The sequence below is a fragment of the Thalassophryne amazonica genome, chromosome 16 (assembly GCF_902500255.1).
Source record: "Thalassophryne amazonica chromosome 16, fThaAma1.1, whole genome shotgun sequence".
In the NCBI taxonomy this organism is placed as follows: domain Eukaryota; kingdom Metazoa; phylum Chordata; class Actinopteri; order Batrachoidiformes; family Batrachoididae; genus Thalassophryne; species Thalassophryne amazonica.
This window is the reverse complement of record NC_047118.1, coordinates 67772112-67790877: the sequence shown is the minus strand read 5'-3', so window position 1 is coordinate 67790877 and position 18766 is coordinate 67772112. Positions and strand designations below refer to the sequence as shown.

At 39.2% G+C, this 18766-nt stretch overlaps 1 protein-coding gene across 1 annotated transcript in view; it reads right to left on the bottom strand.

The window, feature by feature from the left end:
- The window catches only part of usp7 (ubiquitin specific peptidase 7 (herpes virus-associated)), a 119696-nt gene that overhangs the window by 59231 nt on the left and 41699 nt on the right, over positions 1 to 18766 (bottom strand). The window contains 10 exon segments of the mRNA XM_034189483.1: positions 447 to 537; positions 767 to 813; positions 816 to 846; positions 935 to 989; positions 3298 to 3428; positions 5316 to 5424; positions 7074 to 7162; positions 7870 to 8008; positions 10950 to 11148; positions 12687 to 12791. Of these exon segments, the coding sequence (XP_034045374.1) occupies positions 447 to 537; positions 767 to 813; positions 816 to 846; positions 935 to 989; positions 3298 to 3428; positions 5316 to 5424; positions 7074 to 7162; positions 7870 to 8008; positions 10950 to 11148; positions 12687 to 12791 (996 nt within the window).

Genomic DNA, 18766 nt, shown 5'->3' with positions numbered 1-18766 from the left:
CACTTCTGTCCTGTGGTGTCACACAGTCCAAAAATAGCTGTTTTTTCTGTTTTTGTCACATAAGCAGCATAGAACCTGCAACTGCTCTGAGTACATCTCCTCCAGTTTTTACAAAGCAAGGATGTTACAAATCCATATGGCAAATATACTGACATAAAAGCACATTACCAGTTGAAAAAATGACTTCAGGGATACAGGTTCATATAAGCAATTGTGAAAAAGTGCTAATGAACAATGGCCAGCAGTCCCGTCCCTTCCCCGACAATTCCGTTAAAAATGGCATTCGTGAATCGATCCAGAATTGGTCCACACCTGCATTGCAATGTTTCGAAGAATAGATTCCTCCCCCCGATACAACACATATATAATGCCATACATGATGGATCTTTTTTTTTTTTTTTTTGCACCAGGCTCGTGCATCATATGGTTGATGTGTTGTTACTCACTGTTCTTCTTTCCTTTAATGCTAAGCTGGATGTCATAGTAGTCCTCTATCCGCTCTGACCGGTAGTCCACATGTTTACACTGGATATAGGACTGTGAATTGAAAACATACATAGGTCAGGCCACATTATTTGCACTCCTAATAAATGACTACTTAAGAGTCAATCACAGCCTTAAGCATCAGTGACAGCTCATTATCTCCCAAAAGGTGTGGGTACCAAAGTTTATGACATCACAAAAACCAATTACATTAATGCCTGAGTTTATAACTCAGAATGTAAAAATGTGCTCCGTGCCCATGATGTGAAGATACAGAACATACCACCATTTTTCCTCTGAAGAGCTTAGGAATGGTTCCCTCTACACAATTCCTTTCATTTTGTTCTCTACGTTGTCCAAGAGCTGGAAACACACACGCACACACATCCCAGGAGTTATCCAGCACATTTATACATATAACAGAACTTGGGACTTGCATGTCAGCACTCACCACTCTGCACAGCTCCTGTACATCATGTTGCATGAAGCTATCTAGCGTTTCCCACCTTCACACACGGGGAGAAAGTTACCACTCAAAACACTCAACTATTGGCAGGTTTAACAGTCACAGTGTCTTTTGTGTATCACAAAAACACCATATAAAGCTGACTAATTTTATTTTATGTGAGCAATGATGAGCAGCACTTGCATTGTAAGGGAACATCAGTTAAGCCATTTTAATTCAGGTGGTGCATTCTCTGGACATGATACAGCATGCAGGTGTCTCCTCCATGCTGGAGTGTCTGCTGAGAACCTGCATGTTTCACCTGATGATAGAGTGTTACTTTCAGGAGGGTGGCAATGGACTGTTTGTCTGGCTGGGTGGTTGTTATCCAAAAGTGTTCTGTATTGTGGTGGATGCAGTGTGGTACCAGTGCTGCTCACAGACCTGACCTGAATAATGAGGTTTTGTCTCCAATATCAAATGTATTTTGCACAATGGAGAGGAGTGTGTTCATAATGCTGGGCATCAAAACCACAATGACCTTCTATGCAAACTTCAGAAATAGACAAAATAAAAAAAAAAAAAAGCTAGGGGCCACATTATTTGCTCCCAATTCTAGGAATCAGTAAAGATGAATCCAGGCACTGGGTATGCTTATAATTCCCGCAGTAGTATTTACTGGTCCCCAACCCCAGAAAAACCTTTTTGAGTAAAAGAGCGCAACATCTTTGATAGGCATAAATTCAATGAATGAGGCGTACAGTTAAAAAAAGTTACATTGGGGGATTCCTTATCAGTTCTAGTTTCTGATTGGTATACGATATGTTGTACTCATGAAGCATTACAGTGTGCCCTGTCCAGTTTTCCATGGATGAAACATAGTATATGCAAAAATGCTAAGATTTACCCTGTACTCAGAGCACTTTGCCTATTAGAATTAAAATCCTCTTCAACATGCTGGAAGTAGCCTAACACTTATTGGTTGATCAAAGAGGTTATGAAAAGTAACAATCTCATTAAAACATCAGGTTTTCTTTCTGCTGCCCTTTAATTCTGGGCATTTTTTCCCAGGTCCCACAGTGTTTGTCCACAACATTACATATTACTCCTCAGTGAGGATGACAAAATTTTTTTTACCTAAGCAGGACATAGACCCAACAATACGTCAAGTGTATAACAGCGCTCATGAAAAAATTCAACTGGCCTGGTCACCATTACCTATTTAGAATTTGCATCCCATAAAATGCTTGTCCATTAAATACATTCTTTGCCTCACTATTACATCATGCTATGACTTCCAGCAATGAAACATTGCATGACGTTTGCCTAGTTCCACACAAATTTAAAAACAGGAAGGGGGAAAGTGATATAGTCAGTGTAGGACAATTTACCACTAGTTATTAAATTTTTTTTTTTTCTGGAAAACTAAAGAGTAAATCTTTAAATTACTCTATAATGGAACAAGAATACCAAAACATTTTTGTGTTGCTCTCATAGTCAAGTGCATCTGATGAAAATTTCGATGGCAACAGAAAATCTGCCACAAAAGTGCCATTATTGCAAGAACACAAAATAGATTATTGGTTGGCGTTTGTGAAGACATTCTTCTGACTGCCTCAGTCTGATGTCTAAGCCATATAAAAACTTAACCTCTTAAACCCTACAGTCCCCAAATTTGGGGACTTGCCCTGTTTTGGAACATTTGAACACTCATAACTAACCAATGCTGACACCAACATACGCTTATTATACATCAAAATGTCAAGCGAAGTCTCCTCTACAAAAGTATCCACTTCAATCACATATCAACTAACCACAGCTGAAACACCAAGCAAATAAAGACAAATCAGAATTCATTTTTTGGGGGGGGGGGGGGGGGGGGGGGGGGGACTCATTTACTCCTACCAAGTATTATTTACTTTCAATTGTTTTTTGCATCCACAACATCCCCTAGGACTTGTCATGTAGCTGATCCAAACTTTTGCATTTTTGACCTTGTACAAGCTGAGAAATAAATCATAATGTATGGGTATGAGATTTTAGTGAAATAGGCTCTAGAGCTTAAGGGGTTAATCCTGTTTTGATCAAAACTGGCATATACATTGAGTATATGACAGTGAATCAGTGATTTGATTTTGGTTAAGAGTGGTCAATAGTGAAGGTCAGAGGTCAAATTTGAGGGCTCATGCCAAATTTTCCCCTCCATGCCCGATACTTTAAAATGTAGGTGCAGTGCCAATGTGCTCCTAAAGAATTATTATTATTATTTTTTTTTTTAATCAGGTCTCAACTTCTGACTGACTGACCGACCGACCAAATAAATATCAGTTGAGCATACACTACAGTGTTTGTGTCCATTTCTTTATTACCCAAATGACTTTGTGAGCTTCTTGGTGCCAACAGGTTTGTCACTGTGTTGTAGTTCATAGAAAACCCTCTGGAGCGCCAGTGGAACACTCTTAGATGAGTCATCTCCTTCTGTGGGCATCATGTACACTGCCTGAGAACATAAGACGACAGGAGAATTTGTTTCACAGTTCAACCAATGATGGAATATGGCGGTGTTTGACTGATGTAAAGCACAGTCACTGCATTCTGCAGTGACTGCGTTTACTAACAATAAAGTTACATTTCAGCAAGATGTTAATGAATCTGCACCAATGAAGCAATGATTCATGACACAGTGATGCAGATTTCATGCACACTTCAAACATGAATTTACAGATTTCAGGCAACAAGCCCGTTCCTCCTGCAGCAACAGTTTGTCAATGCTTAAAGCTGCATCCTTGGTACTGACGCTGATGGAGAAGAACTAGTATAGTCACATTTTTTTTTAAAGTTTGCTATTGCTGGTATCATTTGGAGGCATGGCTGCCTACATGTATGATTTGTTTGTTTTTCTAAAATAAAACTGTTCATCAACACAGCAAGATATAGAAGAGTGAAAAAGGCACATCGCTGTGTGTTGTTAATCAAAAAATAAAAGTATGATTTGAAATGTAACATTAGGACCAGGACAAACAAACAGGTATGACCTCAGTGTCTATGGAGTCTTCTGGGCTACATCTTTAACATTTGTTATTAAGAAACCTCATTACTAATATTAGCTGGCTGAAAAGATGAATTAATATTTTACATGCAGTGTGCAACCCTTAAAGCTGTACGGCCTTTTGTATTTCACAAATCTGACAAAAGTTAGTTTCTGCTGAAATCCAAGCATTATAATGTAGGTTAATTTTTTTAAATATGTTGCAAAACTACAGCTCATTTTAATGAAGAGAACATATTAACCTGGGGGGAATTCCACAGCAAATTTTCTTTTCCTTCTTACGCCGTCTACAGACATATTAGATTTATAAAGAAATAAGCTGTTTCAAAGGGTTTTCCACCATCTTGTTTATTTGAATGAGCAGCCAGGTGACATCATGTACCCTTTCCTTATCAGCTTCAATCGCGCTTATCAGGGGAAGCCACCACGTGGTCCGACGCTGCTACTAAATGTCAATCATAGTTGTCTGATCTCTTGAAATTCTCCTCTTCTGAGGGACAAATTCTAAATTGTAATCAGACAGTGCAAATGTTGATTACATTGGTAATATAATATTAGGAATCCCTTATTTAAATGCTAAGGAATAAAATTATAGTGATGCCAAAGAAAATTCTTTTTATGGCTTAAATCTTAAACAAGAATGCTCTGAGCACAATATATCCCCTGCTGGCAAATGCTGCTTTGGTACAAGTGCTTGCTATATTCTGATATCATTTCAAGGACTTTTCACAAAATTCATCCTAAATATGTGAGGAGCTGATTTCAGAATGCAGGCACCAACTCATGAAACTGGCAGTGTCTAGGTTTGTTAATCAAGGGCCATAACTCTGCCAAAATGTGTTAATCTCGTACAGAATGGCAATATGTGTATTATCAACCTATAACAAGGATTTGAACCAAGTTACATGAAATTTCTGTCACCAGACAGAAATCTGTCACCATACCTTTTCCTGTTACTGTTCAAAGCTATGATGCAAAGAGCACTAGCTGACTGTACTGTTGTTGGCTGAGTGCAGATGGACGACTACTCAACCATTGTTCTGCTAATGACATTGACCTGATTGCAGAAACTCCAGCAGACTTACAAGAAATAACAGATAGAGTGAAGATTTGGTTTGAAAATAAACAGAAGCCCAAGGTTATGACTGTTGAAAAACAGCGAGATGACATAAACATCACAGTGAATAATGGAAGTTTAGAGTAATTACCGTATTAAAAATCCTGGCATACATCTAATAAGTTATGGGTTAAGAGCACATTGAAGAGCACTGATGTACGCCCTTTAATTCCTTTAATACATAAATTCTTGCCATTTATCAAACAGACTCAAAACCATACCCGCCGTAGCTGGTTTGTGAAGAAGAGTGTCTGTAACAGGCTGTTCATGTAGCAGGTGGCACCCTGGTTCTTCAGCCCAACATAGCCTGTGTGTTTCTTGGAGTCCCAGCTAAGTACAGAGAGAAATCAGATGTTAGACATGTAATTCATACAGTAAAGCCTAAAGAAACTGCAATGTGACAAATCATAGTCTAGAAAGAAATTCACTTACAAAGCCTCAGTGCTTTCACACATTACAAACACGTCCCAGGGAAAACGAAGCTAGTATGAAAAACTGCTGTCCAGTGTTTTCGCATCAAATAAGCCTTGCAATTTTCAATCAAATTGTACCTTCTCACTTATCAATAAAAAGATTTATTCCCATGCGTCAAACTGGGGGCAAGCCGCCCCCACGAAAAATTTTGAATTCTGAAAGCTCTGAGATGCAATCTGTGGCTATTCCAGACAATAAATTACAATGAGTGCAGCACCCATTTTGGTGAGAAAAAAAATTGTTCTTATTCAAAATCACTCCTCTAGAAGCATTCTCACAAGAATTTACAAATATATATTTTCAATAGTAACAAGAACCACTTTACTTCACATGTACAACATAACTATACTTCAATCTACTTCTAAATTTTTCAAACTGTCATCCCCAGATATAATCTGACCACCTCTGATCTTGTCGTTACATCTTTGAAAAGCGTATGGACACCAAACGATGCTCTTGAGGATTTGCTACAACCGAGCAGCGTGTAGTTCGTCCGTCTGGTCTTGAGAACTTTACAATATTTACTGCTAGTGACATGACTTTCCAATGCTTTCATGCCATGTGAAACTAAAGGCACCTTGACACAAATCTGATCCCCGCACTAGCATGCAATCTTGTGTCCCAGTGAGTAAACTCGTAGACTGTGCATGAACTGTACGCGGCTGCGTGCCAGTGAGCAAAGAAAGTCTTGAAATGTTCAAAACTTCTGGCACGCGTTAATTTCGTGAAATAGTCATGAACATTGCACAACCTATTCGAAACCACTGCGCGTCACTGCATGTCATTGCGCGCAGGGCATCTGAACAATTATGAAGAGATGTTACATCTACAACAAACAACTTTATAGATTTACCTTTGAGACAAGATTCCAAATGAGTTCTCCACCGCATGACGCACACAAGACAACCTACAGCTGTAGATAATTTCTCTGTGATTTTGGAAGCAATGGTTTCATCAGCCATGTTCTGATAATTCTGATGCACTTGAGCAGTGTAGAGATCAAATTTGTGCAAGTGTCAAGGTGTCTTAACTAATGGAATCCTGGCAGAAAATGTACAACACTTTTCCAGGCACATCGATCTTGAATTCACAGAGGACGCAATTGACAGTTTCCTCGCTTTTTGCTAGCTTGGTTTGCACAATGCGATCAACCCAATCCCACCTGAAACGATTCATCATTGTAGAGTCAATTTCTCTAAGTCGCGAGTCATCTTTACAGACCAAAATCCTGTTAGCGATTTTGCTATTATTGCTATTTGGTACAAAAAAACAACACAGACAACCTGATCTCAAAACTGACCCAGGCGACCGGCAAAAAAGTGGAAATCCACCAAAAAGCAGAAACTTTTCATCCCTGGAAATGAGGACTGGAAGTATTTCTATGGTAAGCGATATGCTGTTGTCTAAATCTAAGTGTCAGAATAACTCATGCCATCCACAAAGTTTTGACAAATGAGCCAACACAGGCAGGTGCATAACAACATCAAAAATTCAGAGATACATACGCCACTCCATGTGGGGCATCTGCCTGGACGTAGACTTCAAAAGTAACTTTGTCATCATCGATAAAACCCCTCTCTGGATCCGTTACATCCTAAATAACAAGACCAACATCATTAACACAGACTGAGGAGGAGGAGAAGACGAAAAATAAGAGCAGTTAGTATGGATCTGATGAATAACACCTGAAAGCCAGTTTTGAACCATTGCCTGATGCTGTTCAATCATACATGACTCAGCATGAAACCGACAACATGACAAACTGATTTCAGGTAATCCTTTTTACGCTTTCAAAATAAAACCTTAGATGACTGTGTAATGAATGATGCCACTGATGATGTAAGGTGAAAAGTATTAACAATATGCTTCACTTACTTAATTTTAGGCCTGTTGTAAAGTATTTACGTTTTGGCCCTTACTTGGCCAGGATGTCTTTCTGTGACTAATGTAGAATTAATCAAAACCGAAATCACACAAAGATGGACATATATTTTCAATGTTTTATACCAATAACATACCATTGATGGCCCCACTGATTACTTCAAAAAGTCAGTCACACCCCCCCCCAGACAACAGCAAAACATTTTTTCAAAAAGAAGGCAGTTGTCACTGGTGATTCGAACACTCAAGAGTTTGTCGCTCATAATGTTTTAATATGTAAAGGGCTGTTTTTAAAAAGAAATGAACTCATTTGAATGATTATCAAATTCCTTTAATAGTTAATAAGTTTTCTGTTGATGGACTAAAAGATGAACAAATCATTTCAGTTCTACTGCCTTATCTCCCATTTTCTGTACTCACACTCCAGGACATGAAGTTGGAAAAACCCCAATCATTCTCTTTGTGGAAGAACAGGTGACTGATTCTCCGACTGAATGACTTCTCATCATCTTTGTAGTTGATGATCTTCAACATGGCCTGTGCATGACATGACCATGACCTGAAACATCAGCACAAAAACTCATCAGCATTCTCCTAAACATTGAGAGCACGTATTTGTACATAGATTGTAATGCTGCATTTACACATAACGACGACATATCGCGAATGCCACGAAGTACACATTCTTGGCTGCTGATGACAAATGTGACAATTCAGGGCAGAGGCGTCGGGTGTCCTTGGGAACTGCTGAAACCTGTTACCACACGCTACGGTTAATGGTACGTGGTGTTGGCGAATTATCAGGAACCATTACGCACAGTCAAGAATAATATTCTGTGCTATTGCGCGTAACAGCGCATCATTACGTCCTGTCGCGTTGTGAATGAGGCGAACTGCCACACACACACACCCATATTCATCCTATTGTCAGCTGCTGAGCAATTCAGATCACTCCAGTTTGCTCCTCAAAATCTAGATGAATCCACAGCAGAACAACTTTGTGATTGCATGCTTAGATGGGCTCTGTACCATGGAGTGGTGCAGAGAGGAGGAGGAGACGGAGAGAGCCAGATGTGTGGCTCCGCACAGCTCTCGTCATGCTCGTTTTCCCCAAACATCAGGCACAGCAGCAGGTGCAACACCTGTAGGAGCGCACTGATGAGCACTGGAACGAGACTTTTAACCCACTTGGCGTCACTGTCAGCATAGTGCTGGAATGAAACTGAATGCGGTGCAACAGGGTTAAATTGTGCGCACGTCAGAAGAACGCTGTAACACTCTATTAAGGATCACCACTAATCAAGATGGATCTATACGCTCAGTTGCGAACTCCACGACATGAGGTGAAATGAGGGTGGTGTGTGACATTCGTGGAAGATTTTCTGACAGCCAAAAACATGCTCCACAAAATTAAGAAAATATCACGCACCAACACGCTCTATTAAGAAACCTATTCAGATGCATTGAGTCACATTAAGAGTGTCAGGAATGTGCCAAGAATGACGCAAATATAACATTCATAACGCATCAACAGGTAAAGTGTTTTAGCGGCCTCTTGCTTCGACAGAAGCTTTCACAACAGCTTCAGTGCTTCATAGAAGAAATCCCAAAAGTCATAACTCTCCACTGGAGGATATAAAACGTTTTGGGTTTTTGCTTGGACGGTCCACATCTGCATTTTAATTAACTGTATAGAATCTGACAAGTTTTACAGAAGTTATATCACCAGGCATTAGATCTGGAACATCAATTAGTCAAGCAACTGGTCATGACTAAGGCTGGGCATACACTGTACGATATTTTCAATCGTTGTACTTGGCTCCAGCTCAAACTGTGCGACAAAACCGCAGGGTTTAAAAGTTCAGAGCGCAAGATTCATGTTCTCACACTGTACGGCCCGATGCTCTGATGCGATCTGACTGCTCACATTGTACATTCAAAAACCACATGTTGGAAGCTTTTTTTTTTCTTAAAAAAACATTTCATGCCTATCAGTGCGCACAGTGAGTGAAATCACGTGGGGGGGAGACTGAACGTATATGCGTGCGCACACACACAGCAGACAGCAACATGACCCATGAGGACGGTAAAAAAGAAAAACATTCATAACAGGTGTTGCTACTTACACTGTTGTATAAATAAACTATATTTCATATGGAGTCATACAGCTGTGCAAGGTGTAGCAACTTATTCCCTCATCTGTCGTAAATCCTGCTGTTGTCTGTTGTGTGTGCGTGCGCGCATATACGTTCAGTCTCCCACCGCCTGATTCCACTCACTGTGCGCGCTGATAGGCATGAACTTTAATATGATATTAGGTTATTGCGAGGGAACACACACAAAAAAAAAAACATAAGACTTTATATGAGATCACTGCTTGCTCTCTCCGGTGTTTGCTCATGCACAGTGTGTGAGGTAATCAGCGCGTAGACGCTTGTAGCGCGGCTTCAACAGCGCGGAACCCTCACGAGCCATGACAGCCGACCAAAATATCAAACAGGTTTGATTTTCATCCGACCATACGATTCCTGATCGGGAGGTGGTTGTGAGATGTTAATCGCAGCTCGTTACTCCATGTAGACTGCACGATGCAGGACGCACGATTAAGCTGGAACTTGGCGCGATCCAAAAAATTCTCGCACGAGTGACAAATCAGCTGAAAAGGGGCCAAAACTTGCACAGTGTAAGCCCGCCTTAATAAGGATAACATGAGCGCAAAGCAAAAAGTGTGCCCCACCAAATATGAGCAGTCATTTGTGCATGCGTATGATCTGGGCTCAATGGTGATCCAGGTCAGATTTTTTGACAAAGTGATTGACTGAATTTGGAAGAGCAACACAAATGCCAAACTTTATATTGTGGTTTTTGTACAAGATTCTATTTCTTTAAAAAAAAAAAAAATCTATCAATCAATACAGTATTTTTCTTTGATGTTAGAGCTGCAAGATTTGATGAAAAAGTCATATTACAATTATTCTGAGAAATAGTGTGATTATGATATGGCAAAAATGTGGTCTTGTAAACTTCGCCAAGTTCATAAGAATTTGGACAGTGACTGATTTTGTGACATGGCCTCTGTACAGTGCAGACTTTCAGCTTTAGTTCAAGGGTTTTGTTTTTTTTTTTTGTTTTTTTTAAGTATGAAGCTAATCATTTTTGAATTAGTCACTTATTTTTATTTATTTTCTGTTGCAAGAAACATGCATTAAGAGTGATTCAATGGAAGATTTGAGGGAAAATAAAAATTTTAATGGTGCCGAGCACATACTACAGCAACACACACAGTGCAGCGTTGAAGATGAATTATTTCTCTATATCGCACCATTGCGTCGCACAGTCTGATTAGGATTACGGCGGGGTAAGTAAATGTTAATTCTATTCTGGTGAATATTGTACTTTTCATTGTTGAGTGAATCTATTATTTGTGACTATTCCAGTGGGCTGATGCCTATGAAAAATTTTGCCACCGACCACCCCATCTCCACCACCAAACTACGTACGTGGAGTCGGACTCTGCATTGCACTGTAGGAAGAAGCCCACACTCTTCTGGTGCGGCCGATCAGGGTAGAAGCGTGGCATCACCATTATCTTCCACGGAAGGTTGCGGACAAAGCAGGACGGGCTGAGCACTGACTCACTAAGCCGGCTGAAGCGTTCCACCACATATCGGAAAGTTGCCTCTGATCTCCAGCTGGTGTCTGTGAAAAGACAGAGGGTGAATGTGAACAACTTCTAGTTCTGGCTTCACCACTGGAGAGCCAAAGGTTTGTGGGATGCAATCATAATATGAACGTCAAGTCTACAGCACACAAAAAATAAATAAAACACTTCTTTTTTGCTATTCCTCAATCTAAATATTATTCTGTTTTGAATAAGAATTAAGCTAAATAAAAAAAAAAAAAAAGGATTTTGCCACATCTCAAATCAAACATATATGGAAGCCTAACTCAGAATTTAATCCAAAGCCAACTGCAAACAGGCGAACCTGAACACAGAAGGCCAACCGGGTGCAGTCATGCTCCAAGTGCCTCAGTATCACTTTCAAATGTAAGGTGATAGCTAAGGCAACAGTGTTCTCAGTCCCTTTGAAAACCTTGGTCACACAGGTTAATGATGTTCTACCTTGCACAGGCTGTGACACTGAAATCAGAGAACCATGGAAGAAAACTAAGGACGGAAGTTTTAACTCATTAAAATCTGATATAAAATGAGAAATTTCCATTGTAATTTGAGCCTTGAATTGCAGTATACAACTTCTATTTAACTTTAATCCCACAATTATTCTTGATAACTTGCATTTGGTGAAATTTTTCTTGCATGACCATCCATGGCAAGCAGCCAGCACAAAGTTTGAGATATGCAAAGGTAGCTAACATAATTTCCAAAGCAATGAAGCCAGCATTCAGCTGCATACACCTTTCTCTCGTCATAATCTTCCAATCTGTGCCAATGTGCCATTCATCATTTCATGGCCTGACAGCTGTGCTGGGCCACCCAGAATGTTGCCTGTCACTCACATCACTCACTACTGCTGAAATGCCAGAAAGTAAAATTATGGGTTACTGGGGCAAAGGGCCCAACCTCTAACGCCATACCACAAACATCAGCCTCAGCCGTCGAGGCGTGATAAAGTAGGAGGCATTACTTTTGGAGTGACCCTTGTAGAGGTGTTACTGTTAGTTTACAAGTTCTCCTGTCAGTGCTTCCTGGACTGAATTATGACGCAATCGCACCTGAACTGGAAAGCGACATGATGCGGCTGCCGTGTCTACAGTGAGGCAAGTAAGTATTTGATCCACTGTCGATTTTGCAAGTAATTACTGTAATTTTTAATCGTAGGTACACTTCAACTGTGAGACAGAATCTAAAAATCAGAAAATCACATTATATGTTTTTTAAATAATTAATTTCCATGTTATTGCATAAAATAAGTATTTGATACAACAGAAAAACAGACCTTAATATTTCATACAGAAATGTAGATGTAAAAATCTGCAGTGGATCAAACACTTATTTCTCATTGTAGCTGTTCTAACTGCAAGAAAAATAAATAATTACATACATACAAAAAATGTGTATATGAACCAATTTCAAGACTGATCAATGTTCTGTGTCATTTTCAATGAGCCAAGCAGCTTCATTTGATTATTTGGCAAAGTAACGGTCAGTTGGAGCCATAAAATGCATGAATTCAAAGAGGCATGATATGGTTTGTGTAAGTGCGCATCATCCCTACCATCCTCCATGTCCTCCTCAGTGTTGTTGTGTCCGTCTGCCATGGCCACATTACCATTGATGACTGGGTTGGCTGGGATTCTCGGGGGATCATCTGGGTCCCCGGCTGTAAACAAAAATCAGAGAACCAATGATTCTTTGTCAGGACAATTGGGACTAATTGTCATGGGTTTCAATAGAAGGTGTCAGAATGTGAGGTTTATTCTACAGAGGGATATCAAGACATAAGACAAACATCGCACCACCACTGATTCATGCACAAGTGATCCACCCCACGATACATTTTGCACTACAGACATCTTTTCCCAACACTGTCACTGACCATGTGATATAAGGTGCTGTTTGCACTTGTCGGTGCACATCACATAGACGTGAACATGATGGCTGCGGGGCATGTTGATTTTACTTGCAAGGTGTTACAAGGTTACAGCTTGCACGCAGCAAGCATCTCTGGGGCACATTGAGACTAGTGGCGAGAACAAGTCATGTCACCTGTTTGTGTGTATGTGTTTGTGTGGCGGGGGGCAGCTACAGAGCCTCTATATTTTCCTTTTGGTGTCCATGTTGACAGTAGCCATGCCTGCAGTGACATCTAAAAAAATATTTAGTGAGGAAGCCAGTGGAAACCATGGTGTGGTATACTAAATAGGCTCTCCATAATGAAATCTCAGGTATACAAATTAAAAGAGGTAAAGACACTACACTGCAGTGTATAATAAACTGCACACATTGCATTCATTGGCCTATTTATATGCCTATAAGGTAATGGTACTCATGTGAGATCATCCAAGGAATCAATTAGCTAAAATCCAAATATGACTTTTCTGGGATGCTCCTGGGTATAAAATGCCAATGCGTCAAAGGCCCATCATAATAAAAACTATGGGCCTTTCCCAGTGATGTACGGGCTAACAATGCCTGCACAACCAGCCTTGATGCCTTTTGTGAATAATGAATGATTATAATATTTGTGTATATTATTGTTTTAACAGTGGCACAGTGGTTTTCAGGTTGACACATATGCTGTGCAGTTACAAGCTGAATAAGAAGAAATAAACAAATACATGCCTATCATAATATCTTTGTAGGGCTGCAGCTATCGAATATTTTTGGAATCAAGTATTCTATTGATTATTTGAGTAATCGATATAAAAAAAGTACTTTTGTATTTTTAAACAATATCAGTAGTGGCAGGGCTCTCCCTAAGCAATGGCACAATGTCGCTGTGCCATCATGCAGATTTTTAAGTTTAGGATGTTCCCTTTCTCTGTTTTCCCAGGTAATTATTTATTTTTTCACATTATTAAGAGTTTTGGAGCTTTGCCAAACCATAAGCCCAGGCGCTCTGAAATCTTCAGTCTGCGGACAGGACATTCTTTTTTTTTTTTCTTCTTATTGCACATTTCATTTGCACTTTTTATTACTGTGATTTATTCAGTGTTTAGTGTACATTTCTACATGTCGTACAGAGCAGCTCAAACCGAACTCAAATTCCGTGTTTTCTGTGGATATTTGGCAAATAACAAAGCCTTTGAAAAAACGGCCGTGGAGTGCAACATTTCCACAACAGCTGCACTGATAAATTAACTCTACAGCCTGTTGATAAAAACTCTTATCAAATCTGAATATAGGCACTTTTTTTTTTTAATAGTTAAACATGATTAATTTAAAGTGCGCTTCCTTTTGCTTCATCTGCAGAGGTGGAGAGCAGCCAGTGGATCAAACCCGGAAAAAAAAAAAAAAAAAAAAAAAAACACACACAATGCTTCACTTTAAATGCATAATTCCAGACAATCAGCACAGACCCTTTCTCTTGAAAGTCTATTTTACTCAGCATGTGGTTTTGTAAACTTGTAGCATTGCCAGCTACATTGATTAGAGCTTACATTAGTTATGGGCATGCTCTACGGTCTTCTCGTTTTTTTGTGGGAGCGTTAGAGAGCCACCAACAGGCCTGGCATATGTACTACAGCTTTAAATGAAGCTTTGAGACAAAGAATTTGCCTCGAACGTTTTTTTGTAATCAAATGATTCGAATTACTCGATTAATCATCTCAGCCCTATATCTTTGTTAAAATTTCTAATTGGTCAAAGCCAAACCTGATTTCAAGCAACACCAAGTTCAAACTGCATTACTTAGTCATAAATATTGCAAAAGTAAATCAATAATGTATTCATTTATATCATCAAATGTATTTCAAAAGCAGTAGAACTGTGATTATTTTTATCATGTGAAAAACATGTCTTTAAAATTTAATCAAAAGGGAACTTTAAGGGGTTTTGGGGGAAGCCTTTACGGCTCCGCACTTCAACCCTAGACCTGCAATCCATGCTATTAAACAGCAAGACTCACTGGCATGCACAACTGATGTATGTAAAACAGACTTACTGAAATGCGTGTCTTGAAAATGGAACAGTGCATTTGTGCTTTTTTGTTTTTTGTTTTTTTTTTAATACCCAGCTCTCTGTGTTGATGCCACCAGCAGTAAACACTGGCTGCTCACTTCACCTCACAAACAAAGCAAGACGATGAGTGCAACATCTTCAATGGGCTGATTATCAGATTTGATCAGAGCTCTAATCTATGTATCAACAGGAACATCACAGATTACACCCCCCACCCCAACACAAACACAGATCACTTTTTTTTTTATTCAAATGCACCTTGTTTTCTCCACCCCATGAGGCTTGGTCCAATAGTTTGTCTCCTATCCTATTCAAATTTATGTACACAGACATTCTTTTTTTAAATTGAAATTCCTAGTCATACTACAAAAATTATGCTATGGTAACCAAATTGACATGGAGGAACAACAATCTATACTGCATGAAGAAATATCACAAGGATATTTTTATTTATTTATTTTTAAACACCATGCTGGATAATTTTCTGGCACTGAATGTGAAACTCTTGACAAATCATTATCAAAGCATTCACAAATCACTCTGCAGTTTTTAATTGCAACAACTCAGTCTGCGTGACTTTTTATTGTGCAACACTGCAATCGGCTGAGAAACTATACACACGTCAGGTGAAGCTGGAAAAGAAGAATGTGGATACTCAAAACCAAAAACGGGTCCACGATCAACCAAAAAGCACTGATCACATCAACATGTGACAGTTTTGAGCACAACAGCGGTCAGATGAACATATTCCCTCTCTGCATTTGGTGTGTGCAGCGATAACAGCACTGTTGATCGCTGCTGCTGGTTGCAAAGTTCAACATCTCAGATAGCTCATGTTGCTCAAGTCACTTCACAAAAAAAAAGCAAATGTAAAAAGCCGCCATCATGACCAAGAATTACTATGATTGCAGCATTGTTCCATGAGACTGAGTAACCTGACAACACTGAGAAGACGTTCGCTAAAATAAAATATCTTCTGCATTGTGTGTGAAACACAAACAAAAAAGGGCAAATCAATGGTGCAGAGTGGGGAAAGGATGATATTTTTGAATTTTCTGCGTTACCATGTCTGAGTCCCTTTAATATACATATTTTATTTTTTATATATGGAATATATAATGATATATTGCAACATGTCATTCAAAACAGTAAAGGCACAAAATGACTTATTAGCAACTCTTCATGTTGATCATATACAATCCCTGGCAAAAATTATGGAATCACCGGCCTCGGAGGATGGTCATCAGTTGTTTAATTTTGTAGAAAAAAAAAGCAGATCACAGACTTGACACAAAACTAAAGTCATTTCAAATGGCAACTTTCTGGCTTTAAGAAACACTAAGAAATCAAGAAAAAAAAATTGTGTCAGTCAGTAACGGTTACTTTTTTAGACCAAGCAGAGGGAAAAAATATGGACTCACTCAATTCTGAGGAATAAATGATGGAATCACCCTGTAAATTTTCATCCCCAAAACTAACACCTGCATCAAATCAGATCTGCTCGTTAGTCTGCATCTAAAAAGGAGTGATCACACCTTGGAGAGCTGTTGCACCAAGTGGACTGACATGAATCATGGCTCCAACATAAGAGATGTCAATTGAAATCAAAGAGAGGATTATCAAACTCTTAAAAGAGGGTAAATCATCACGCAATGTTGCAAAAAATGTTGGTTGTTCAGTCAGCTGTGTCTAAACTCTGGACCAAATACAAACAACATGGGAAGGTTGTTAAAGGCAAACATACTGGTAGACCAAGGAAGACATCAAAGCGTCAAGACAGAAAACTTAAAGCAATATGTCTCAAAAATCGAAAATGCATAACAAAACAAATGAGGAACGAATGGGAGGAAACTGGAGTCAACGTCTGTGACCGAACTGTAAGAAACCGCCTAAAGGAAATGGGATTTACATACAGAAAAGCTAAACAAAAGCCATCATTAACACCTAAACAGAAAAAAAACAAGGTTACAATGGGCTAAGGAAAAGGAATTGTGGACTGTGAATGAAAGTCATATTCAGTGATAAATCTCGAATCTGCATTGGGCAAGGTGATGATGCTGTAACTTTTGTTTGGTGCCGTTCCAATGAGATTTATAAAGATGACTACCTGAAGAGAACATGTAAATGTCCACAGTCATTGATGATATGGGGCTGCATGTCAGGTAAAGGCACTGGGGAGATGGATGTCATTACATCATCAATAAATGCACAAGTTTACATTGATATTTTGGACACTTTTCTTATCCCATCAATTGAAAGGATGTTTGGGGATGATGAAATCATTTTTCAAGATGATAATGCATCTTGCCATAGAGCAAAAACTGTGAAAACATTCCTTGCAAAAAGACACATAGGGTCAATGTCATGGCCTGCAAATAGTCTGGATCTTAATCCAATTGAAAATCTTTGGTGGAAGTCGAAGAAAATGGTCCATGACAAGGCTCCAACCTGCAAAGCTGATCTGGCAACAACAATCAGAGAAAGTTGGAGCCAGATTGATGAAGCGTACTGTTTGTCACTCATTAAGTCCATGCCTCAGAGACTGCAAGCTGTTATAAAAGCCAGAGGTGGTGCAACAAAATACTAGTGATGTGTTGGAGTGTTCTTTTGTTTTTCATGATTCCATAATTTTTTCCTCAGAATTGAGTGATTCCATATTTTTTTCCCTCTGCTTGGTCTAAAAAAGTAACCGTTACTGACTGCCACAATTTTTTTTTTCCTGATTTCTTATAGTGTTTCTTAAAGCCAGAAAGTTGCCATTTGAAATGACTTTAGTTTTGTGTCATGTCTGTGATCTGCTTTTTTTCTACAAAATTAAACAACTGAATGAACATCCTCCAAGGCGGGTGATTCCATAATTTTTGCCAGGGGTTGTATGTGATTTGTACCAAGTGGATTTTGATTGTTTCTCCAGCCAACACTAGATCAAAATTATTATTAATGCCCCACATTTAAAATGGAAGTGCTGAGGTCACTGCTCACGTGGTTCTTATTTTTCAATGTTTATGACCTTTTTTATTTGTTGTGGTGCCTATGTTCGCGACTGACATTATGTCACTACAAAATACAAGATAATTTATTGATCATATGCAGGTTAACGCAGAGTCAACAGTGCAATGAAATGCTTAGGATGAGAAGGACTGTTACTAATAGCATGCAATATAAACACCGAAAATGTAAGCATATGTAAAAAAAAAAAAAGAAAAAAAAAAAGAATAGTCAGCAGTAGTCAGGTTGTAGTATTCACAAGTTGTAGTATTGTTCATATTGCACATGACATATTGCACAGTTGTGTAGCAAGTTATTGCACAGGTAATAATAAATAGTAAAAACTGAGATGAGTTATGAAAGGTGGTGACATACAAGATACAGTCACATTGATAACAGCAATAGACACAGTATTAAAGAAGTGGCTTAGTGCAGTGTTATTATCATAGTTCTGTGTTATTTAGAGTTCAGTAGTCTGACAGCCTGTGGATAGTAACTGTTCCTGAGTCTTTTGGTACGGGCTGGCAGACTCCTATACCTCCTGCCAGAGGGTAACAGTTCGAATAGTCCTTTTGCGGGGTGAGTGTGATCCTTAATGATGCTGCGTGCCTTACGCTGGCACCGACTGTGGTAAATGTCCTGGATGGTGGGAAGACTGCTGCCAGTGAGGTCCTCAGCCGTGCACAC